We start from the raw sequence: 25,641 nt of genomic DNA, 5'->3' as shown, positions 1-25,641 counted from the left end.
GGAATCAGGCTCCCTGACTTCAGACAATACTACGGAGCTACAGTAATCAAAACTGTATGATACTGGTGCAGAAACAGACATAGATCAATGGAACAGACTAGGGAGCTCAGAAATAAACTAATGCACTTATGATCAATTAATCTATGACAAAGGAGGCAAGAAAATACAATGGAGAAAAGATAGTCTCTTCAATAAGTGGTGCTGAAACACTGGACAGCTTCATGTAAAAAGAATGGAAATAGATCATTTTCTAACATCACGCACAAAAATAAACTCAAAATGGATTAAAGACATAAATGTAAGACCAAATACTATAAAACTCCTTAGAGGCAAACATAGGCAGACACTCTTTGACATAAATTACAGCAATATTTTTTTGGATCTGTCTCCTAAAGCAAAGGAAATAAAAGCAGAAATAAACAAATGGAACCTAATTAAACTTAAAGGCTTTTAAACAACAAAGGAAACCATTGACAAAACAAAAAGACAACCTGCTGAATGGGAGAAAATGCTTGCAAATGATATGACCAACAAGGGGTTAATATTCAAAATATATAAACAGCTCATACAACAACAACAACAAACAGGCAACTCAATTAAAAAATGGGCAAAGACCTGAATAGATATTTTTCCAAATACACACAGATAGCCAATAGGCACATGAAAAGATGCTCAACAGCTTAATCATCAGAGAAATGCAAATCAAAACCACAACGAGATATCACCTCACACCTGCCAGAATGGCCATCATCGAAAAGAGCACAAATAACAAATTTTTGCAAGGATATGGGTAAAAGCGACCCATCCTACACTGTTGGTGGGAATGTAAATTGGTGCAGCCACTGTGGAAAACAGTATGGAGCTTTCTCAAAAAACTAAAAATAGAACTACTATATGACCCAGCAGTTCCACTGCTGGGTATTTGCCTGAAAAAAAATGATAACTCTAATTTGAAAATATACATACATACATCCTAATGTTCACAGCAGCATTATTTACAATAGCCAAGGTACAGAAACAACCTAAGTGTCCATCAACAGATGAATAGATAAAGAAAATGTGGTGTAGAATAGTACTCAGTCATAAAAAATAAAAGATAAATACTATAAGATATGACCTATATGTGGAATCTACAAAAATTAATAAATGACTATAACAAAACTAAAACAGATTCACATATATAGAGAACAAACAAGTGGCTACCAGTGGGGAGGGACAAGTTAGAGGTAGAGGAGCAAGAGGTACAAACTATTAGGTATAAAATAAGCTACAAGGATATAGTGCACAACACAGGGAATATAGCCAGTATTTTATAATAACTGTAAATGGAGTATAACCTTTAAAAATTGTGAATCACCACATTGTACACCTGTAACTTACATAATATTGTACAGCAACTATACCTCAATAAAAACTGGTTCCAGGATTGAATAACAGCCTAAAAAATTAATTGGTTCACTGAAAGCCCTGGTTATATCACTGAGGCCAGAGGCTGGTCTGTATATTTGTAACACTGGCCAAGTCATCTTATGTCTGTGTCACAAATTGGAGTAGGAGACTGGCAGCTGAAGTGTCTCCAAGGGAATTATAATTTAATTTTCTTTGCATCTGTGATAATGTCTCCTTTCTTATTTCAACTGTATATATGTGGAATTTCTTATTTTTATTTGGTTTTTATTTTATTGAGTTTTATCAAAGAATCAAGTCTTCTTTAAGCTCTTGGATTGAGATTTATTAATTAATTAGTATAATTTTAAAATTTATTTTTATTCACACATAATACAAAAAGATGTTCTCATTACAAAAACTCAACTAGTACAGATATAACTAAGGTTCCTCTTGATCACTATTCCCAATCCCAGGCCCTCCTCACAGTATGGCAGATGCCACTCCAAATCTGTTCATGGGAGTTTCATTTTTCCTTTTCTCACCCAGTTACTGTCTTCCTCAGGAAAAGGAAGTATTTGTTTTATTTAAGCTATAACAGTGGAATTTTAGAGTCAAAAACTGGATTTAAATTACTCATTCCAGCTCAGTCCTGGACTACGCTGAGCCAATGTGGTTTTATACCATCAAAAATATGCTTCAAATATCATGAAATTGGGTTCTTATTCTCCTTGTCTTCCTATTTTGTAATGTACTCCTTTATTTTGGTAGAAAACATTCTCTAGTCACTTCCTGAGAATGGCTGCACTAGAGGTAGATTTTTTGAATCCTTGTATATTAGAAAATTTCTTTATTCTCATTTCCCATTTCATTGATTATTTGGCTGCACATAAAATACAGGGTATTCAGTTAAAATTTTGGTTGCAAATATTGTGTGAGTTTATGAGGATGTTGAGGTAGCTGATGGGTAGGTATATTTTTTTCACTTACGCTTATGCATCTACTTTACCACCATGAGATTCCTTCACTCAGGTAATACTGTTCATAGTAGAAATATTTCACTAGCATTATGGTGGGATTTTATATTATTTGTATACTTACTTATCCTACAAATTGGCCACAATGGAGGTTAGGCATTGTGTTATGTGATTTGAATGCATTATTAGACACTGTTAGCCTCATTTACAAATTAGAAAATTGGAGCTCAGAGAGCTCAACTGACTTGCTTAAAGTCACACAGCTGGTAACTCGTAGAACTATGATTTGAACACAGGCAAGCTTATGGTAGAACCTGCACCACTGTGTTATACAGCAGTAACAACTAGCCTATATAAAGTTTCCAAATTAAGTCATTGTCATCATCAAAGTGTTCTGTGTGACTATTAAGACTCTTCATTATTGTGTATGTTAATTACATTTCTCTATTTTATGCTAATATGTTCGTTTCGAATCACAGCCCTTTCTTGTGGTCACAAACATATATCACAACAGCAGCAATGCAAAAACCACTTTTACTGCCACTGTTGGAGTATTGTTACATGTGTCAGGGATTTAACCTAACAACCTGCAATATGATGGTACTGACTAGAATTTTTTTCATTTATCTGGGAATAGAAGAGAACGTCTAACACAGATCTTGCTTGCAACCTAGGTATTGAGTAACCAGAGTCTTATTCTTCCTCATCTCCAGGTCTGTGGGTTCTGGGGTGCCACAACTCAGACTTTCGGAACAGAGGCATGACAGCCTTACTGAAGGTTGACAGCTGTGACAGGAACACTGGTGATTATTATGACAACACATATGAAGATATTCCAACCTTCTTATTGAATGAAAACAATGTCATTGAACCCAGAAGCTTCTCCCAGAATTCAAGGCACCCTAGCACTAGGCAAAAGCAATTGAAAGCCACCACAACTCCAGAAAATGACATAGAGGAGATTGACCCTCAATCTGGAGAGAGAACACAGGTCTCTAGTGATTTATTGATGCTCTTGGGACAGAATCCTACTCCACATGGATTATCCTTATCTGATCTCCAAGAAGCCAGAAATAGGACTGATAATCATTTACCTGGAGCAATAGAAAGAAATAAGGGCCCATCTGAAGTGGCACATCTCATCCTAAAGCTCCATCACAGTGGGGAAAGAGTATTTACTTCTGAGCCAGAACTATCATTAAATGAGAATTTAGGGACAACCGTAACAGCAGAGTTGAATAAACTTGATTTTAACATTTCTAGTTCATCAAAAAATTTAGTGACTTCACCAACAATTCCATCAGGCAAGTTCTCGACAGATACTGAAAAGACAGCTTCCTTAAAACCCCCAAATACACCAGTTCGTTTTAGTAGTCAATTAGGCACCATTGAATTTGGTAAAAATTCATCTCACTTTGTTGGGTCTGGGGTAACTTTGGCCTTCAGTGAAGAAGATAATGATTCCAAGTTGTCAAAAGCAGCTTTAATGAATAGTCGAGAAAGTTCACTGGGAGAAAACGTATTATCAATGGAGAGTGATAGGTTAGTTAAAGAGGAACGAGTTCATGGACCTGCTTCATTGACCAAAGATGATGCTTTATTTAAAGTTAATATCTCTTTGGTAAAGACAAGCAAGACATCAATTAACTCAACAACTAATAGAAAGATTCACATTGATGACCCGACATTATTAATTGACAATAGCACATCAGTCCGGGAAGGTGTTATATTAGAAAGTAATACTGAGTTTCAAGAAGTGAATTCTTTAATTCATGATGAAACATCTATGGACAAAAATACTACATCTTTGGGACTAAATTATGTGTCAAATAAAACTATTCCATCAAAAAATATGGAAATGGTCCACCCTGTGCCACTAGATGCAGAACATCCAAACGGCAAAAGCATACTTCTTACTAATGTGGCTAATGTCCAAGAAAATGATACACACAATCAAGAAAAAATATCTCAGGAAGAGATAGAAAGGAAAGAAAAATTAATCCAAGATAATGTACTTTTGCCTCAGGTGTCTCCAGTGAGTGAAACTAAGAACTTTCTGAAGAACCTTTTTGTACTAAGCAAAAGTTTAGAGGAGGGGAGATACTCTTCAGTAGTTCAAGACACCAAGTTATTCAATGATTCAGCAAAAAGATCAGGGATTCACATGGCCCATTTCTCAATAATAAGGGAGGAAGCAACCTTGGAAGACTTGGAAAATCAAACAAAGAAAATGGTAGAGAAGTATCCAAGCACCACAAGTATCTCTCCAAATCCAAGTCAGTGGAATGTTATCGCTCAACGTGGTAAGCGGGATTTGAAACAATTCAGACTCCCACTGGAAGAAATAAAGCTTGAAAGAGGGGTAATTCTGAATGACAGCTCAACTCAGTGGCCAAAAAACATGAAATATTTGACCCAGGTAGAAGACAACAAGAAGGAGACAAGGGCCATTGCTCAGCCCTTCTTATCAGATTGTCATGGCATCATTCAAACAAATGGCTCCGCATTCCCCATTGCAAAGGTATCAGCATTTCCATCAATTAGACCTACAGATCTGATCAAGATCCCATCCCAATACAACTCGTCTCATCTAGCATCAGCCTGTAGTTATACCTTTGGGAAAAGGAGTTCTGGGGTCCACGGAAGCAGTCACTTCTTACAAGAAGCCAAAAGAAATAACCATTCTTTAGCCTTCCTAATGTTGGAAATGATCAGAGGTCAAGGAAGAATCAGTACTCTATGGAAAAACATCACAAACCCACTCCTGTACAAGAAATTTGACAGCACTATTGTTTTGAAACCAGCCTTGTCTAGAGCATCTGGCAAAGTTGAATTTCTTCCTAAAATTAAAGTTCATGAGGAAGACTTTTTCCCTACGAAAACTAGCAATGAGTCTCCTGCCCACCCGGAACTTAGGGAAGAGATCTTCCTTAAGAAAACACAGGGACTTGTTAAATTGGATAAAGTAAATAAACCTAGAAAAATGCCCTTTCTGAAATGGGCAACGGTAAGCTCTGAAAAGACTCCTTCCAAGCTGCTGGGTTCCCTTGCTTGGGATAACCAATATACTACTCTGGTACCAAAAGAAGAGTGGAAGTCCCTAGAGAAATCAGAAAAAAGCACAGCTTTAAAGAGAAAAGACACAATTTTGCCCCTGGACCCTTTTGAAAACAAACATTCAACAGCAGCAATAAATGAAGGACAAGATAATCCCCAAAGAGAAGCCACCTGGGTAAAACAAGGAGGGACTGGAAGGTTGTGCTCTCAAAAGCCACTAGTCTTGAAACGCCATCAAAGGGAAATAACCTTTACTACTTTTCAGCCAGAGGAAGACAAAATTGATTATGATGATACTCTCTTGATTGAAACAAAGAGAGAAGATTTTGACATTTATGATGAGGATGAAAATCAAGGCCCCCGCAGCTTTCAAAAGAGAACACGACACTATTTTATTGCTGCAGTGGAGCGGCTCTGGGATTATGGGATGAGTGCATCCCCCGATGCACTGAGAAACAGGTATGGCTACATTGGTTGTTCCTTTGTCCTACTATTGTGACCTTTGTCTTTACCACATACTAAAACAATAAGAAAGACATGAGTCTGCAGCAGTGAGACTCCAGAGGTCATTGAAGAATAGAGGAAACTGAAAAAAAAAGTGGGGCTTACAAAAGGGTAGAGGAGTCAGTCAAGAAGCAACAATGGGGAGCAGGAAGAAAGTCAGCCTCCCCTATCAGCCTTATGAGCTGCAGGATAAGTCCCATGAGCAAGCCCTGAGAGAGGCATCAGGAAGAAGTGAAGTGTGTGGTAAAGAGGTTGAGGATACAGGGGAAGTTGTTTTCCATAGTACTGGGGATCCAGAGGGCAAAGTGGGAGAATTTGATTCTTAGGGGAGCAGATGGAGGTTGGACAGGGAAGAGAAAGTACAGAGAAATTTGGAAGATAAACATAAAGAGAGTCAATCAGTCAACAAATATTTATTGAGCACCAACCATATGGCAGACAATTTCATAGGCAATGGAGAGCAGTAAAGTAGGTGCTTATATTCTATCAGGATGGGCAAGAGATGATAAACTAGTAGAAAACTAAATAAGGGAATGTTGACTAAATAAAGGGATGGTGCTGCTCAGAAGGCAGAATCAAATAATATGGTTATTTGCCTGTGGTGGTCAGAGAAATTCTCTTTGTGGAGTTGAGACCTAAATGATAAGAGGTCAGCTAACAGAGCTCTGAGAGTAGATGTTGCCAGATAAAGGGAACAAGAAATGCAAAAGCCCTGAGAATGAAGAAAGTTAAGCATCTTTGAGGAATAAAAAAGGACCAATATGAATGGAGTACAGTAAAGAAGTGTAGGGTGGGGGGAGGGACATGAGGTGGCAGAGATGAATGGTCAGATAATATAGTTCCTAGAGGAAGGGTAGATGCCCTCTTCATTACTCGTTGTCAATTTCTGACCTTGCGTTCTGCCTGTTTTCTGCCACAAGTGAGCTCTCATTGCTGTACAGCAGCAGTAGAATATTTCCCCTGTCTTTCCCACTCTCCCAGACCTGTAGCTTACATTTTCTGCTTTTTCATTAAAGCTCCAACAACCCTTCTTACTCCTAGTTGATGCTGTGCGATGAAGCTCAGCAGCCTTCCAGCACCGCATTTATTGACATCTGTACCTATATAGTGTCGTCATGCTTATGACGGTAAATGGACTCTCTGTGCTCCTAAGGCCAACCACTCAGGTTTTCAACTTGATCCCATCTTTTCTCCCCTCGTAAAAAACATTGCTTCAACAATTCCCTTTTTCCCTCTTACATCATCTGTTTCTCCCTCTCCACTGAGTTAGTCTCATCAGCATCAATCATGCTATTGTTTATCCCCTTATATTTTCAGAAAACATTTAAAGATCATTTTTCCTCCTTGCTGCTTTTGCTTCTTTTCCTCTCATTTTTTCTTTAAGCCACTCCAAAGAGGCTTTTATCTCCATTTTTCCACGAAAACTACATTTTCAAGGTCACTTGCTGATGTTTACATTACTAATTCTCACTCCTCATCTTAGTTTAACTCTCAGTTGTATTTGATACCTGATTACCCCGCCCTTGATACATGGTCTCACTTGGTCTCTCTGATGCCACATTTTTCTACTAAATTCACTGCCAATCTTCTTTTGCCAACTTTGCTGGTTCTTCATCTCCCTAACCTTTAAACATTAGAGTGTCCTAGGTATAGTTCTCTTAACCCTCCTCTTTTCTGTTTACATTCAACCTTGTGATGACCTAATTTACCAGTTGTAAATCTTAACGGGTACACAATTAGACTCTTAATTTCTGCCCCTTCCCCTCTCCAAGCCTGCTGTTTGCCCAGCCTTTTCCATTGGAAGTCAATGACATTTCCTTCCTTTCAGTTACTCAGACCCCAGACCTTGAAGTTATTCCTAACTCCTCTTTTCCTCTTTCTCTCTCATGACCACATCTAATCCACTGAAGAATCTTGTTGCCTATCACTTCAAAAATAACCAGATTTTGATAATGGACTGAGTATTGGATAAGATGAAAATGTAGCGAAATGGAAAGTTAGAGATGGTTGGCAATGGAAAAAACAGGTTACAAAACAACAAGAGAATACATAATAAAATGTTACTCTAGATGCTGTGAATGTAATGTTTTTAATTTTAAAATGTTGTTTCTCTGTATTTTCAAATTTTCTATAATACATATGTACTGCCTCTATAATAACAATAAGCTATTAAAAATAATAAAATCAATAAACACACACTCAATCCAACTACTTCTCTCCACCTCAGTGGCTACCATCCTGGTCTAACTCATCATCAATTCTCACCCAAATTATCATAATAGCCTCCTAACTAGCCTTCTGACTTCCAGCCTTGCCTTCATGCAGTGTTTTCCCAACACCATAGTTAAAATAATTTGTCAAATTATAATTTTGATTACAGTTCTCTGTCTCAAATACCCCAGTGGATTCCCATCTCACCCTGAGTAAATTCCAAAGCTCTCATCATACCCTTCAAGTCTGTGATATTTGACCCTCTGAAACTTCACTGCCCTTATTTCCTAACATTGTTTCCTGCTCACACTTCTCCAGCCACACTGGCCACATTGCTCTTCCTCAAATGGAACAAGTATGCCCCTATCTCTAGGCCTTTGCATTTTCTGTTCTCTGCTTAGAATTCTCTCCCCTAATATCCTAATATTAATTCTATTACTTCCTTCAGGTTGTTGCTCAAATTTCATTTTATCTGTGAGCCTTTGCCTTAATATATATCTCCCACCACTCTTTCTCAATGCACTTACTACCACCTGAAATATTATACATTTATTTGTTTATTATATATCTTCCCCAACTAGACGGTAAGCTCACTGAGAGCACAAACTTTGAAGATTTTGTTCAATGGCACATCCCCCAAACCTTGAACAGTGCCTAGTACATAACAGATGCTCAAATAAATATCTGCTGATTGAATTAGTGAATGATGAATGTATAGAGGCAAGGGCAAGTCTTTCATGTATGTCCAAACTCCAGGGAATACCAATTAAATGGAATTGTGTGACACAGCTTCCATGGGCAAAAATGGAGGCATGGAGACCAGTTAAGAGGTTATTGCAGTCATGCAGGTAAGAGAAGGCAGTTTTTCAGAACAGGGTGATGGTTGTGAAAATTAAAGAAATGGAAGGGTGTTGAGTATAATTTGAAGATGAGCAGAGATTGTTAGACTGAATATGGGGGGAATGGTGAGAGAGGACTCAGGGAACATTTTTAATTTTTGTCCTAATCAACCAGGTGGATTATGGTGACATTTAATGAGATGTGGAAGGCTTGATATAGAACAGATTTATTGGAGAAAATACTCAACAGTCAATTCTGTATATACTTGAGATGCCCATTAGACATCCAAATTGAGATGTCAAGCAGGCAGTTGGATAGGCATCTGGAATCCCAGAAAGAGGTCTGTGCTAAAGATATAAATTTGGAGGTTATAAGCATATTAATAGCATTCACATAACACTTGATGGGATGATAAGGGAGTAAAAGTAGATGTAAACCATGCCCACTTTAAGCTAGGTCCCCAAAGGGCTACATCCTCAAGACAGGTAAACTAGTTAACTTGCACTTTAATAACTTACATCCCAGTTTTCTGTCATTTGTGTTGTCCATGAAATCTCTATTCTTGATCATAATTTGAGAAAGTCTTGGATTGGCAGTGCCTGCAGACATCTGACAGAAGAAAACATAAATCCTCTATAGTGGAAGAAACTAACATTCTAGGCCTCAGGTTATTTTCACAGATCTTCCGGATACAATTTCCAGATCCAGGAATTATCAGATACAGTTATTAAAACACCTATGCATCATGAAGAAAGAATTGGTGAAGTAGTAGATAAATTAAAAGAAATACACAACATTGTAAACTGACTATATCTCAATAAAAAAGTAAAAATTAAAAAAAGAAATAACACAGAATGCAGCATGCAGAGATTTTCTTAATGTAATATAGAAAACAGATAATAAAAGACCATAGCCAACTGTATTTTCCAAAGATGGATGTGCCAATATATCCTGTCTTATATGCTCTTGTACAATGTGACTTTGCCACTCTCCTATTCAAAAGATAGAATCTAATTGACCTCCTTTTGATCTGGGCTGGCATTATGACTCATTTGGAACCAATAGAATATAACAGAAATTTGTGACCTGTAGATGTGGTGTAAGTGATGCTATGTGATTCCTGAGGCTAGGTCAGAAAGTATCATGCAACTTACATCTAGTTCCCTTGGGATGCTTTCTCTGGAAAAAGCCAGCCACCATGTAAGAAATCTGACTACCCTGGTGCTGCCATACTGGAAACGTGACATATAGGCCCTCTGATCAAGAGTCCCAACTGAGTCCAGCTTTCCAGCATTCTCCACCAAGGCACTAGACATGTGAATGAAGCCATTTTGGACCCTCCATACCAGCCCAGATGCCCACTGGGTACCACTGAGTGACATTAGACACCATGAAGAGCAAAACTATTACTTAGCCAAGCCCTGCTGGGATTCCTGACTTAACAGAATTCAGAAGTTTAATAAAATGGTTTCTGTTTTAAGCCAGTAAGTTTTGAGGTAGTTTGTGATACAGCAACATATAACCAAAACAGAGACATAGAGGATAGAATGTGAAGGACAAACCTATTTTTAATTGAAATCTCAGAAGGGAAGAGTGACTAGAGGAGGAGAAGCAATATTTGAAGAGGTAATGTCTATTCTACTCCTGGGTATATAGCCAAAGAAAATGAAAACACTAATTCAAAGAGATACATGCACCCCAATGTTCATAGCAGCACTATTTACAACAGCCAAGATATGAAAGCAACTAAACTGTCCATCAACAGGCTATTGGATTAAAAAGATGTGATATATATATATACATACACACACACACACACACAATGGAATATTACTCAATCATAAAAATAATGAAATTCTTCCATTTCCAGCAATATGGATGAACTAGATGGTATTATGCTTAGTGACAGAGAATGAAAAATAGTGTATGTTATGACTTATATGTGGAATTCTGAAAAGTAAAACAAATGAATGAATATGCAAAACAGAAACAGATTCACAGGTATAGAGAACAGTCTGGTGTTTACCAGTGGGAAGAGGGAGGGGAGAGACGCAGGATGTGGGTAGCCTACAGGGATGATGGAACAGCACAGGGAAATATAGCTATTATTTTTTGGTGACTTTAAATGGAGTATAATCTATAAAAATGTTGAGTTGCTATGTTGTACAGTTGAAACTAATATGATGTTGTAAATAACTATACTTCAATTTTTTAAAAATCAGATAGACTTAACCCCAACTATATTTTAAAAAGTAAATGTAGATGAATTAAACATACCAATTAAAACATCAAAATGTCAGACTTGATTAAAAATTAATGCCAACTACATATTGTTTACAAGAGACGCACTTAAAAATCTAAGGACTCAGGTAGAAAAAAACTTTAAAGCAAGAGGTTTGTAGAGATAAGGAGGAAATGTTACAATAATGAAAGAGTCGATTCAATAGGCAGCCATACATTCCTAAATTAGTATAAACCTAACAGTATAGTTTTAAAATACATAAAGCAAAACTTGACAGAATAAAATGGAGAAATAGATAAGTTTACAATCATATTTAGAGATAACTTATTTAAAGAACAGCCTCAAGCATCAATAAGGATATACAGTTGACCCTTGAACAACACAGGTTTGAACTGTGAAGTTCCACTTATACGCAGATATTTTTCAGTAATAAATACTACTGTATCACACAGTCTGTGGTTGCTTGAATCTGTGGATGCCAAGGAACCGAGGGTACAGAGAGCCAACTCTACATTATACTCAGATTAATCCCCTCATTGTTCAAGGGTCAACTGTAGAAGATTTGCACATGACTAACAAAGCACACCAACACTGCAGAGTCAACATTTTTTCAAGTTCACATGAAACATTTAATAAAGTAGAACCATATGCTGTGCTACAAAACAAGAAATTTTAATGGATTAAAAAATATAAAAATATAAAATATGTTCTCTAATAAATTAAACATTAATCAATTAGAAAGTTAACTGAAAATTAAGCAACACATTTGTAAATAATTTGTCAAAGAAGAAATTACAATGGGAATTAGAAATATTTAAACTGAATAAAAATGTAAATATGATGTATCAAAACGTAATATGTAGCTAAAGCAGTGCATAGGGAGAAATCTTAAAGAGGAAAGAATGACAGTCACTGCCAGATATCGAAACTTACTGTAAAGCTACAGTAATTAATAAAGAGTAGTACTGATACAAAGACAGACAAATACATCAAAGTGTAACCCTGGATTATAAGGTTAGTTTAACATCTTTTTAAACCACTGTAATTTGTCACATGAACAAGATAAAGTAGAGAAAATGTATAACTCTCTCATTACATGAAAAGAAGTGTTTGCTTAAAATTCAGCATCCATGCATGATTTTTAAACTTTTAGCAAATTAAAATAGAAAGAAATTCTTATCTTGAGAAAGAGTATCTGCAAAAATGTACAGCAAGCATTGTATTTAATGCTGACCCATTGAAAGCTTTCTTTTAGAGATTGGTAACAAATCATCACCCCTCACTGTCACCACTTCTATTCAATACTGTGCTGAACGCTCAAGCAATAAAAAAATATATATAAAAGGTATAAAGGTTGAAAAGAAAGGACCAGAACTGTCCTTTAGTACAAATGATATGGTTGTATACATAGAAAAAAATTTTTAAATCTACAAATAAATGATTATAATTAACCAGGAAGATTCACAGTTTTGTAGAATTCAAAATCAACACACAGAATCAATTATATATCTATGTAATAGCAGCAAATAGGTAGAAAATGAAATTAAAAGAACATATCAGTTACAATGGAATAAAATAGTAACAGGTACCTAGAAATAAGTTTAACAAAGTTTTTTCAAGACCTCTATGGGAAAAATAAATATGGAAATTTATTAGGAAACTTTAAAGAAGACCTAAGTAAATGCCAAGATATACCATGTGCATAGACTGAAAAATACAATATTATGAAAATGTAAACTATCCTCTAACTGAATACAACCCAAATGAAAACCTCAGCAAGTATTTTCTCTTATATAACTCAACAAGCCTGAGTTTAAATTTACTAAGAAAATGTAAAGGGCTAAGAATAACCAAGACCCTCTTGAAGAAGAACACAATGGGAGGAATTGCTACATAACATATTGAGACTTATTTTAATGCTATAGTAACTAAAACAATGTGATGATTGGAATAGGGATAAATAAGTCTAAACATAACATAAAACCATAAATCTCTTAAAAAAAATAAGAGAATATCTTAATAACTTCAGGGTAGGAAAAGAAAGAGAATTGATATCAAAATTACAAAAAGTATCAACCATAAAGAATTTTTTGATAAATTTCATTACATTAAAATTATAAGTTTATGCTCATCAAATGATAACAAAAAAGAATGAAAAATTAGGCACAGAATGGGAGCTGTTTGCAGCACAAAAGGCCAACAAAGACTTATATCAAGAATATATACTCCTTTGACTCAATAAGAAAAAAGAAGATTATCCAGTAGCAAATTTGGCACAAAAAAGAAAAAAACAAACTTGGATAGGCATTCCATAAAAGAGGAAATCCAACTGGCTATTACCCATAAAAAAGATGCTCAACCTCATTATTAATCAGGAAAATGCAAAATAAAACCACAGAGACACAGCTGTCCAACCACTAGAATGGCCAAAAATGTAAAAACACAGTGAATATCAAGTGTTTGTGAAGATCTAAAGCAAATGGAACTCTCATATATTGCTGATGAATATGGAAAATGATGCAGCCACTTTGGAAAAACAGTGTGGTAGTATCTACCAAAGCTGAACATACGCATATGCAGTTCCACTCCAAAAAGTGCATATATGTGTTCACCAAAAGACCTGTGGAAGAAAGTTCATAGCAGGCTATGTATAAGCACCAAAAACTAGAAATAACTTGAATGCCCATGATTGTGGTATATTGGCACAATGGAATACTATACACCAACAGGAATGAACAAACTGTAGCTACACACAACAACACAGATGAATCACAACCACAATGCTGAGTAAAGGAAATCAGAGGCAAAATAATGTATGCAATATGGTTCCATTTAAAAAACAGGCAAAAACTAAAGTATATTCTTTAGGGGCGTGTACAATTATGAACAAAAGCAAATAAATATAAATATCAGAATAGGGGTTACCCTTAGTGGGAAGCAAAAGGATATGACTGGAAAGGTAGATAACAGTGAGTCTTCTAAGCTGCTGGCAAAGTTCTTGATCTGGGTGGTGGTTGCATTTTTGTACCAAAAGCATTTATATTTTGTGCACTTTATTGTATAATTTTAGTTTGCAATTTGAATAGAATTTTAAAAAGTAAAGAAAAGCCATCCAAGGACTGAACCTTGACGCTGTCATATTTAGAATATGTTTATAAACCATACATCCGTTAAACACTCAACAGATATTTTTCAGTACCTACTATGTGCCACGCACTTGTTCCAGGTGCTGGAACTTCCAATTCATTATCAATTCTACTAAAAGTGTCTCTGATACAGTGAAGGCAAGAATATGAGTTGTTTCTACTCACTTGGTCATGAAGATATTGCTTTTCCTCTGCCTTCTCTCCAGGACTCACAATGGAGATGTCCCTCATTTCAAGAAGGTGGTTTTCCAGGAATTTACTGATGGCTCCTTTACGCAGCCCTTATACCGTGGAGAACTAAATGAACACTTGGGACTCTTGGGACCATATATAAGAGCAGAAGTTGAAGACAATATCAGGGTGAGTTGAGGACAATGGAATTACAAGAAAATTAATCCTATATATGTTTTTTTGTTTCTGATTCTAAAAACAATGTATTCTTACTTTTGAAAAAGTTGAAAGTATAGAAAATAAGGAAGTTGAAAAGTAATTTCATAATTATCATTTTGGTGTCTGTTCTTTTCTTTTTCCTATGTACTCTCTTTATGTATTCAAAATTATAAACTGCATCATTCTACTTCTTTTTAAATAAATATAATGTTATAAACATTTCTTGTGTCATTAAAACATTTCCTACATATCTTTTTTAAGTGATTGAATATGAGTCTATGATATGAATTTATGGTTTACTTAACCATTTACTTTGAACAATCTTTTAGATGGTTTTTTTTCCCACTATTTAAGGAATGTTGCAATCACAATCCTTCTCCTAGGATAAAACTCCAAAAGTGCAATGTACATGAACATTTTAAGGCTTTCTGTAATGAATTATCTGTTAATGTCCTTTGCACAGTTAACTTTTCTTGTTAATTTATATTACCATATTATAGATCATTGATATATTAATGATCATTGATCATTTTAATGAATAACATTTTTCCAAGTTTGTTTTAAATTTTATGTATACTGGTTTTTTAAATAAACAGACTTGAACGTTTAGGTAGTAACCCATAAATCTTTCCTTTGTGACACTTTCATAGCTTTAATGTTTATAAAATTCTTTCCTATACAGAGATTTTTTTTCTTAAAATCACCTATAATTTCTTTTTTTTTTACATTTTTTATTGATTCATAATCATTTTACAGTGTTGTGTCAAATTCCAGTGTTCAGCACAATCTATAATTTCTTCAACTTTCTTTTACAGTTTAATTTCTTAACATTTAACTTTTTAATCCATCAATAATTCCTGTAGACCAGAAATTGTTTTGGTGCATTGTGTGAACCAAAGATCTAGAAGAATCTAAGATGGTGGGATTGTGAGTGAATTTTTTCTGACTTGGATTTTATTTTACTTTCCATATGTCCTATGAAAACACATATTTTTTAATCTGAAAAAAAAGTCTTTCTTAAAGATCATATGCATTCATCCTGGAATTTGTCATGAAGAACCTTAATTGAAGAGTATCAACTCCTGGGGTTATGGTCCTTTAATATGCCTGGTAGTGACATGTTCCCTTTTACTTTGGAATTGCTTTTAAGTATTTAGAAATTTTCTCCTTTGCAAGTTTGAGTTCAGATCTTAAGGATTTTGGAATTCAAAAAAAATTTAACACCTTTATTATGATATGGTTCCTATACAGTAAACTACACATATTTCTGATGTACAGTTTGATGAATTCTCATAGATGAATACACTTATGAAACCACCACCAAAATCAATATAGCTAACATTTCTGTCACTCCCCAAGAGGTGCAATTTTTGTGGAATTCAACAATTTCTCAGTTTCCTTTGTAGATCTTTGGGTTTGAGTTCTAACAACATTCATTCTCTGTACCACTTCCTCCAGGCATTAAAAACTTGGATAAAACTCCCTAAACAAGCATTGCTATTAGGAATGTAAACCTTAAGCTAAGAACTTTACAAGGTCATAAAACATAATACTTGCTTTTTTTGTTCTTCCATCTTGGTCTGCAGGTAACTTTCAAAAACCAGGCGTCTCGTCCATACTCCTTCTATTCTAGCCTCATTTCTTATGGGGAAGATCAGAGGCAAGGAGCAGAACTGAGAAGAAAGTTTGTCAAGCCTAATGAAACCAAAATTTACTTTTGGAAAGTAGAACATCATATGGCACCTACTAAAGATGAGTTTGATTGCAAAGCCTGGGCTTATTTTTCTGACGTTGATCTGGTAAGCGGATCTACATGGTGCTAGACATTTTCTGGTTTAAAAGAAATGGTCTTTGTATTATCTGCTTAGAATCTGGTGTTTATCTTAAGCATAATGAGAAGCTTGAAGAGGGGCGATGCCATCATATTTATGTTTTAGAAATATCACTCTGGAATCTTCTAAAGAGGAAGAATTGTACTGTGGGAAGATGGGCAGTGGGTTGGAGTGTCATAAAAGTTGATGAGAAATCCACTCTGGTTCAAAGGTGAGAGAACTTATGCTCATAGGATTGGTGTCTTTCCTCTCAGGAAAAGGATATGCACTCAGGCTTGATTGGGCCCCTTCTGATCTGCCGCACCAACACACTGAATGCTGCTCATGGGAGACAAGTGACGGTGCAGGAATTTGCTCTCTTTTTCACTATTTTTGATGAGACCAAAAGCTGGTACTTCACTGAAAATATGGAAAGGAACTGCAAGGCTCCCTGCAATATCCAGATGGAGGACCCCACTTTTAAAGAAAATTATCGCTTCCATGGTAACATACTCCACACCCAGATATTACTCACTGTGAAAGGCAGTATGCTCTATGACAACTGAGCCTTAAGCCTGAGGCTTGGACATTGTATGAATTGAGAATATATGTACGGGAGTGAAACCCTATAGGTATCAATATTTTTGACTGGAGTGGAGGGAAGGAAACCCCCACAGTAGATTTTAACAGCTTTGTCTGTCTTCTCTTTCTCCAGCGATCAATGGCTATGTGATGGATACACTACCTGGCTTGGTAATGGCTCAGGATCAAAAGATTCGATGGTATCTGCTCAGCATGGGCAGCAATGAAAATATCCACTCTGTTCATTTCAGTGGACATGTGTTCACTGTGCGGAAAAAGGAGGAGTACAGGATGGCGGTCCACAATCTCTATCCGGGTATGAGCTGGTTTGTGCTCTTTCTTCAACCTACTATGCCTGTTGAGTACTTTCTTTAAAGGTCTAGGCACTGGGGACACGACCAGCAAACAAAGCAAACAAACTCTCTGCTCTTGGGTAACCTTACCCTACAGACAGATAATAAATAGTTTAGCCAATGAACATGATAATTTCAGATCCAGATAATGTGGTATAAAGGAAATAGAACAGAATAAATGGATAATTAATGTCACAACACTTTCCTAAGAAAAAGGGATTTTTTTTCCACTTCAAATCCCACATAGTACCAGTAGTTACCCAAAGAGGGATTTGTTTATGTCAATATGTCAATTAATATGTCAATTAAGCACCACTCACGATGCTGAGCAAAACACAATTTCATTTTAGTTCTCCACTGTCCCTTTGAAACAGGTTTAATAGTGAAAGTAAACTTCCCTTGTTTCTGTGTAAAAATTCTGATAAGCTCAGCGACTTTTCTGCTCACTCTTAAGTAATAAACAGTCCTGAAGTCATTTACATTACAGATATAGTTCAAGTCAGAAATTACAATGTCCACTGTTTCTCTACCTTATGCTTACTGTGCCTCCCCCTCAACCCCTTGCTGGCAGATACTTAAAGTTGGCTCTTTGTCTTGTGGGTTACTTCCAGGGGCTCTTCAGACTCTCCCTTTTGGGAACTTCTCGGATGAAATCCCCTTGACCTGGGTGGGTGGTCACGTATGACTCATTGCTCAGCCCCTCAGCATTCACTCACCTCTAGCTTCTTGCTCCTGGCTTACTTTCACCTGCGAGGCAGCCCTAGAGGACTAGATCCATGAGGACCTCGCCCTGACTGCCTTCCCTCTCCCAGGGAGCCCACATCTTGTCCATGAGAAATGCACCTTTGGCCCTGAACATCCTTGACATTGCAGGCCAGTCCTAATTCAGTGGCTGTCTCCTGTCTCCACCACCTAAGCATTCTATACCCCAGTTCTCCCATTTCCCAGGACCAGAACTCAATCTCCAGTGTCTGCAACTGTAGAAATCACACAGCAAGCGCTTTGGGTTTGAGGGTCCAGGAGTGGTGGAAGTGACTTAGGCTGATCTCCTTTGATACTATGCATAAGCCAGTGTATCTTATGCACATTTTTTGGTAAAAAGAAATAACTTTTGTTCCTTTTGTTTTTGAGAAGGTGTTTTTGAGACGGTGGAAATGCTACCATCCAAAGTTGGAATTTGGCGAATAGAATGTCTTATTGGCGAGCACCTACAAGCTGGGATGAGCACCCTTTTCCTGGTGTACAGCAAGCGTGAGTAGCACTCTGGGCAGAGGCTCCATGCCTACCCGCCAACTTCTATACAGCGTTTCTCCTTCCTAGAATGGTTGCCTTCACAAAAAATAAATATGAAGCTCGGAGTTATCATCAAATCTGAAATGAATGATGCTGGTAGAAATCATCCTCAGAGGAGGGCAATTATGCCTGAAGCTTTGAACACTTCCAACCTGAAACTCCAAGATCTCCAAGAGCAAATTTTTGAAATGTAATTTTGGTTCAATTACCAAAGATAACTTATTAAATATAAATATAAAGAGTTTGAGATTTAACCCTAAACAAGTAAGAGAGATATGGACCCTACTTTCCTCAGCTGCAAAATGTGAATAGTTCTAGCACCTACCTGTGGGGGTGAATTAAATGAGATAGTACAATAAAATATTTAGTACACCTCTTGGCACACGGTAAACACCAAAAAATATGAGCATTTGTCAGAATTCTCACTGACTCGCATCTGTGAGGCTGAATTTTCTGCACTTTTAACTATTGTGTTCCCCTCGTTTGATTTCAGAGTGTCAGACTCCACTGGGAATGGCTTCTGGACACATTAGAGATTTTCAGATTACAGCTTCAGGGCAATATGGTAAATACTATCATTTTCTCCCAAAGAGCTGGGCTGATTATATCTTTTTATTTCTGTTGGAGAGATTCAGACGGCCAACCCATCTGCATGCTTCTATTAATTCCATTCCATAGGTGCCTCTCAATTTCATTTTCTCTTCTCTGCTTCCCACTGTGACCACCTTAATTCAGACCATCATCACTTCTTCTCACCCAAGTAATGCCACTGTCTCCTTAAATGTCCCACCTGCCTGCAATATTGCTTCCCTCAAGTCCATTCTCTTCAATCTGAGCAATGGTAAGTAAAGCTTGGATCAGAGCTACAGAGAGTCCTCCAACATTGTCTCAGAGCCAGGGTCACCAAGCTACAGCCTGCAGACCACATCAGTGTGTATGTCCTTCAAGCTAAGAACCATTTTTCTATTTTAAATGATTGGGGAAAAGCCAAAAGAAGAATATCTCATGGCATATGAAAATCACATGAAATTCAAATTTCATTGGCCATAAAGAAGCCACACCCATTCATTTACAATCATCTACAACAGCATTTAAGTAGTTGCAACAGAGACCAGATGATCTGCAAAGCTTCAGTTATTTACCATCTGAAAAAAGTTTGCCAAGCCCTGTTTTTGATGGGAAAAAAATTCCCTTTGATAAAGAAGCTTGAGAATTATATACTAAAATAGTATTGTTTTTCTCTGGGTGGAAGAATGATGTTTTTTCTTTGATTTTTATTTTTACTTAGGCTTCATTTTTATCTTCTAATTTTTCTCCAATGAACATACATTATGTAATAAAGAAATAATAACAGTATTTGATAGTTCTTGTAATATCAGCTAATTAGAAGTGCTAACAATCAACAAAATTATTAAATTTTAGAAAATAAATGGACAACAAGGACAAGCAAAAGACTTCTGTGCTTTTACGACTTTACTGTCTCCACAGCTAGGATTAACCTTCTCAACAGAGTAATTTTATTCCCAAGTGTCCAGAACCAACCCAGCTGAATCTAGTCTCTCTCACCTTTTTCTGCCTAAGGACAGTGGGCCCCAAAGCTGGCCAGGCTTCATTACTCCGGATCAGTCAATGCCTGGAGCACCAAGGACCCCTTTCCCTGGATCAAGGTTAGTAAACGCATCACATTCAGTCATATCACACACCCGTCTCACAAGCTCAAAACATGATATATCTCCCTTATATCAAAGTCATTTTCATCAAACTCCAGGTAATAGATGGGGAAAGAACTGTAAGAATAGAGTGGCCTGTAATTTGTACCAAAACAATCAGGAATAGAATTCGGTACACTGATGTGTTCTATTTCTGTGTTTTCAGTCTTTCTACTGGGATTAGAACACCTGAATGCTTTCTATAACATTGAACTTACCACCTCCCAAGACAGTTTACTCTATTATCAGATGCCTTCAACTGCCTAGATGTCCTTGTGCCCTCCAATCTCTTTATTTTAATACAAAAACAAATGGCTCAGTGCCTCAAACCACAAGCCAAGAGGACGTGGCTTCTTTATTTTCTAAAACAATCCATCTTCTTCACAAAGTCTACAGCACTGGGTAGTAAACGCCTACTGAATTTAGTCCAGTCTGGTAAACTAACTTGGAGTCAACAACTTACAGTGTCCTCAGGTTAACTCAGTTTTGTTTTAAATGACTCAGTCTTTCATATTTTCTATTGAAAAACAATGTGGGGAGAGGGTCTAGCTCAGTGATAGAACGCATGCTTAGCAGAGTCCTGGGTTCAATCCCCAGTACTTCCATTAAAAAATAAATATATTTTTTAGAAAGAAACATAATATGAACCACAAAGGCAATTTTACATTTCTTGGTAGCCACATTAAAAAAGAAATATGCAAAATTCATTTTAGTAATACATTTTCTTTAACCGAACCTAACCAGAAATATTGTCATATCAACATGTGATCAGTCAGCACTAATGTGCACACGGTTTACCACCAGCTTCCCCCACCTCCACCCTTTCCCACCAGCTTCCCCCACCTCCACCCTTTCCCCATGGTGCATCAGCTCTCTTCTTCCTCTTCTTAGTCGGCTGAGGAAATTCCCCTGCATATTTTCCTCCTTTGCAAGGTTGCATCTGGTCTCCTATTTTTTTTCTTGAGGTTAAAATAATAAATAGGGGTCCGGGAAAGATCAGCTGAGTCACCAGTAAGCAGGCACAAAGAGTACCTCTGTTAATGCTGCATCGGCTCAGCTGCTTGGCTGCTCTGCGTCTGTTCTATTTGTTTATTTTTGGTAATAGCATCCTCGTTTCCATTTAGGGATTTCTAGCTGCCCCACCAGACACAATCTAATGAGACTAGTAAATAGAGTTCCTTTTCCACACCTAGCCAAAGAACCCTGAGCGATACAGCCCATGACATGTCCACTAATTAGATTTGACCAATGTTCATTGACTTGAGAAGTAAGGTTTTTTTTATACTTTAGCCAGTCAGGAGCAAAATATTAAAGGGTACAAGGCTTCCTTACTATGTACTTAAATCAAGCTACTAAAATCCTTACCACAACCTTTTAAGGTTGATGTTACTATCACCTGCATTTTAGACAAGGAAGTTGAAGCACAGAAAAGTTAAATAACTTGGCACACAGCCAATAAGTGGCTGGGCCAAAATTCAAACCCTCATAGCTGGGCGCCAGAATTTTATATATATATATAGATATATAGATAAATCTGTTTTCCCAACTCAAATGTAAGTTCCATGAGGGGAGGGCTTTATTTTTGTTGTTCGTTTCTTTATTCCCAGTACCTAGAACAGTGCTTGGCACATAACAAGTGCTAAAAATATATGCTTTGAATGAATGAATGTACATATAGATGGACTTTACAGTCAACTGAAAGAGACAGTCATTAAGCACAAGAGTCATGATCAGTCCTACCTGAGTGAGACAGGCATCTGTGGGACGTTAAGTTTGCTTGTTAGAGCAGTAACCAATGGCAAAATTCCTGTAGCGGCTGCCTCCTTGAAATGCTTGCATGACCCATGTTCTCTTCTTTAAGAATCAACCATTCCTTACAGTTCTGCCACTCTTAGTCACTCATTCATTCCAAAGCATTTTCCAAGCATCAGTATTATATCAGATGCCGTGTTAGGCTCTGCGGCTAGAGAGAATATAAAAGTTGACGTTTATCAAGTGCTTCATACGTGCCAAGCACTGGTCTCATCACATGACATGTATTAACTCCTCAATCCTTCTGGTAACTCTCTGAGATCAATACCATTATTATCTCCACTTTACAGATAAATTGAAACAGAAAGAGGTAAGGTGTCTCAAACAGGTTTACTGCCTTAAGGATCTCAGTCTAAGAAGGAAGGCAAAAAGCAAAGAAAACTTTACAGTATGGTGAAATAATTTACTATAATGAAATTGTCTACAAAGTGAAGTGGAAACATAGATTTGTCTGGTGAGTCAGGAAAATCTAACCAGGAGAAATAGTTTCATCTAGGCTGAGGCTGAAGTGTGGGGAAAGCGCTATGTTATGGGTCAGTATGTGCAGCACAAAGGATGTGTGTAGAGGAAGCTGGGACTCAGTGATGTGAGAGTGACTTCCTGTGTCAGGAAGTAGTCTGGGAATTCAATAAGCACACTTCCTACTCGTTCTCATCGTTTATTCCGCAGCTTCACACAACATTGGTATCTGCTTCACCTGCACATTGAAGGTAATACTGGGCATATGTGTGTCAATGTAGATTCTTCTTAACCCAGTAATTAATTTCAGAAGGTGGTATGTACATTTAGAATAAAATGTTGTTTTCATTCGTAGGTGGATTTGTTGGCACCAATGATTATTCACAGCATCATGACCCAGGGTGCCCGTCAGAAATTCTCCAGCTTGTACATCTCTCAGTTCATCATCATGTATAGTCTTGATGGAAACAAGTGGCAGAGTTATCGAGGGAATTCCACGGGGACCTTAATGGTATGTAATGGGTCCTTTCAAGGGAATGCATGAATCTTTTAAAGAGCTTTTGACAGATTTCACATATGGAACAAATACTCATAGCTTCTACACATTCAACCCCCGGAAAAGAATTTTCCACTCATGGGCAATAGGAGTGATTATGGACATATGGACAAAAAGTGGTAGCATCAAGGATCTCACAGATAATAGAAATGAAGAGATGCTCTATTGACAGAAATATGTGATTCAGGACTATGTCGATTGACAAGATTGTGAGTTTGCTTGTGAATATTCTAGGTCTGAAGTGCTAGTATGGCAACCAGACTCAAAAACACAGCAGCTTCATCTACGCTTCCCTCATTCTTCCATCCTCTGATGAATATCCCCAAGTCCAGCCAGCTCTTTCTTTCTCATGCCTCCCGTGTCACTTTGGGGATCCTGTGATCAGTCCCCTGCCTAAAGCCTTTTAATGTCTCCCTCTTGTCTTCAGAATAAAGTTCAAAGTCCTCAAATGGCTCTGTGCAGGGTAACTCCTGTGCGCTCTGTAGCTCCAGCTTCCTGCTTCTCTGCCCTGCTTCTTGTTCTGTGAGCCTGGCCTGTGTGGAACCTATCAGTAGGCTACCTTAGCCTCTAGCTTTTCATTTGGGCTTCACCAACAGGGAGAACTGGCAAGAGATCAGAGGAAGGGAGGAGAGTGATAGCAGGATATTTATTCTCCTGGCTCCCTCCTGGTAGAGGATTTGGCTGTATCTCTCCACTGAATGTCACTTTCTCTACCTGTTCCTGTTACTACAGCTTAGTACCAAACTACCTCAAAACTTAGCGTCATTAGAAAACTCATTTTGTTTTGTTGTTGAATTCTGTGAGTCAGGACCTTGAACAGGGTACAGCAGGGGTGTCCTGTCTCCCTTCTCCACAATATCTGGGGCTCACCTGGGAAGATTCAACAGCTGGGTGTGGAGTCATTTGGAGGCACCTTTACTTGCATGTCTGGTGGTGAGGCTGACTAACCTAACCTGGATTTCTTACACGGCATCTTAGGGACTCCACTTTGAGTGTTCCAGCTAACAAGATGAGACTACATCACCTTTTCTGATCTAGCCTCTTAAGTCACCAGGATCTCTTCCAATACATTCTATTAGATATAAGCAGGTCATATATCCACCCAGATTCAAGGGGAAGGGACACAGACCCAATTCTCAATGGGAAGAATGTAAAGAATTTGTGGTCTTTTTTGTAAACCACCACAAGAACCTACCTAATTTTTCCTTTAGGATTCTTCTTTTCCTCATTCCTCCAGGCCTAGGGATGGTAATACCCTACCCTTACCTTCCTAACTAGTACCTTTATTAAGCTTTCCTCAAATTGTATTAATTTTAGTGTTCCCTGTTTCTTGCTAGAACCCTGTCTCATACAGTAATTGGTGCCAGCAGTAGACTGAGGTAACAGGAATTCTAGGATTATGTCACTAATATATTCAAGGAACACAAGTATAATTCTTGGATGTTGGGTAATCCATAGCATGTGGTGGCATCAAAATTCCTCAGATTATCACCAGTGATACTATGGGATGAATTTCAGATGGTGAGGAAAATACTGGGAGATTAAATTGACAGTGCCAGTTAGTTGCCATGGCAACAACGGTAGTATCACCTAATTGTATAGAAACCTGTCTTCTTTTTATGGACTTTCTTTTTACAGCATACATAAGCAAAAAAGAATATACACAAAGAAGAGCACCCATGAACATACACAGAGAATCAGGACGCATCCATGGAGCTCTGAAAGAGTCTTCCGTGTCCTGTGGTTGTAGGCAGATACTTGGACTTAAGATCAAATCTAGAGGATAAGCATATGAATTGCAGAGTTGCAGTGATAATTAAGTGGTAAATCCTACCAGGCCTATTATGCTAAGGTAAGGGCACTGGTAGAAAGGACTGGAACCCTGAGACCTGTGATGAGGCTGAGAATTGCAAACCTCCACACTGCCCTGAACCTCCTTTGCCTGAGGAGGCATCTTTCCCTAATCTCTGAAGCAGCCATCCCTTCCCTGAATAATTCTTTCAGTGACCACACCTGGAATACTTGCCTCACAAGCCAGTGGCTAGTCTCCTCAGAGCCCATGGTTGGCCACTGGCAAAGCCAGATGAGTCATGGAAAAATGATGGATCATCACAAGTTAGATCAGGTGATGATAACAAAATTGCAATTCCAGGTGTGGTATCTCTTCTGGAACAAATTAACACAGCCCCAGACACTGGATATGGAACTTCAGACCTGGAAAATGCTTTGTTCTTCATTCACATTGGGAACCAAAATTAGAATATTTACACTTACAAAGTAGGAACAAGAGTATTAACTTTGCTGATCATGACT

At 37.5% G+C, this 25,641-nt stretch overlaps 1 protein-coding gene across 4 annotated transcripts in view; it reads left to right on the top strand.

The window, feature by feature from the left end:
• Positions 1–25,641, top strand: part of F8 (coagulation factor VIII) — a 98,483-nt gene that overhangs the window by 48,040 nt on the left and 24,802 nt on the right. The window contains exons 14-22 of one of the 4 annotated variants that reach the window (XM_031675419.2): positions 3,077–5,879; positions 14,570–14,723; positions 16,340–16,552; positions 16,840–17,068; positions 17,280–17,462; positions 18,634–18,750; positions 19,286–19,357; positions 20,374–20,459; positions 23,128–23,283. In XM_031675419.2, coding sequence (XP_031531279.1) covers positions 3,077–5,879; positions 14,570–14,723; positions 16,340–16,552; positions 16,840–17,068; positions 17,280–17,462; positions 18,634–18,750; positions 19,286–19,357; positions 20,374–20,459; positions 23,128–23,283 — 4,013 coding nt within the window. Of the gene's footprint in view, positions 1–3,076; positions 5,880–14,569; positions 14,724–16,339; positions 16,553–16,839; positions 17,069–17,279; positions 17,463–18,630; positions 18,751–18,852; positions 18,983–19,285; positions 19,358–20,373; positions 20,460–23,127; positions 23,284–25,641 lie in introns of those variants that run through there. The other 3 variants (XM_072956142.1, XM_072956144.1, XM_072956143.1) reach the window with 3 other exon arrangements.

This window comes from Vicugna pacos, chromosome X (genome assembly GCF_048564905.1).
Source record: "Vicugna pacos chromosome X, VicPac4, whole genome shotgun sequence".
Classification (NCBI taxonomy): Eukaryota; Metazoa; Chordata; class Mammalia; order Artiodactyla; family Camelidae; genus Vicugna; species Vicugna pacos.
This window is presented reverse-complemented; position numbering and strand designations above follow the sequence as displayed.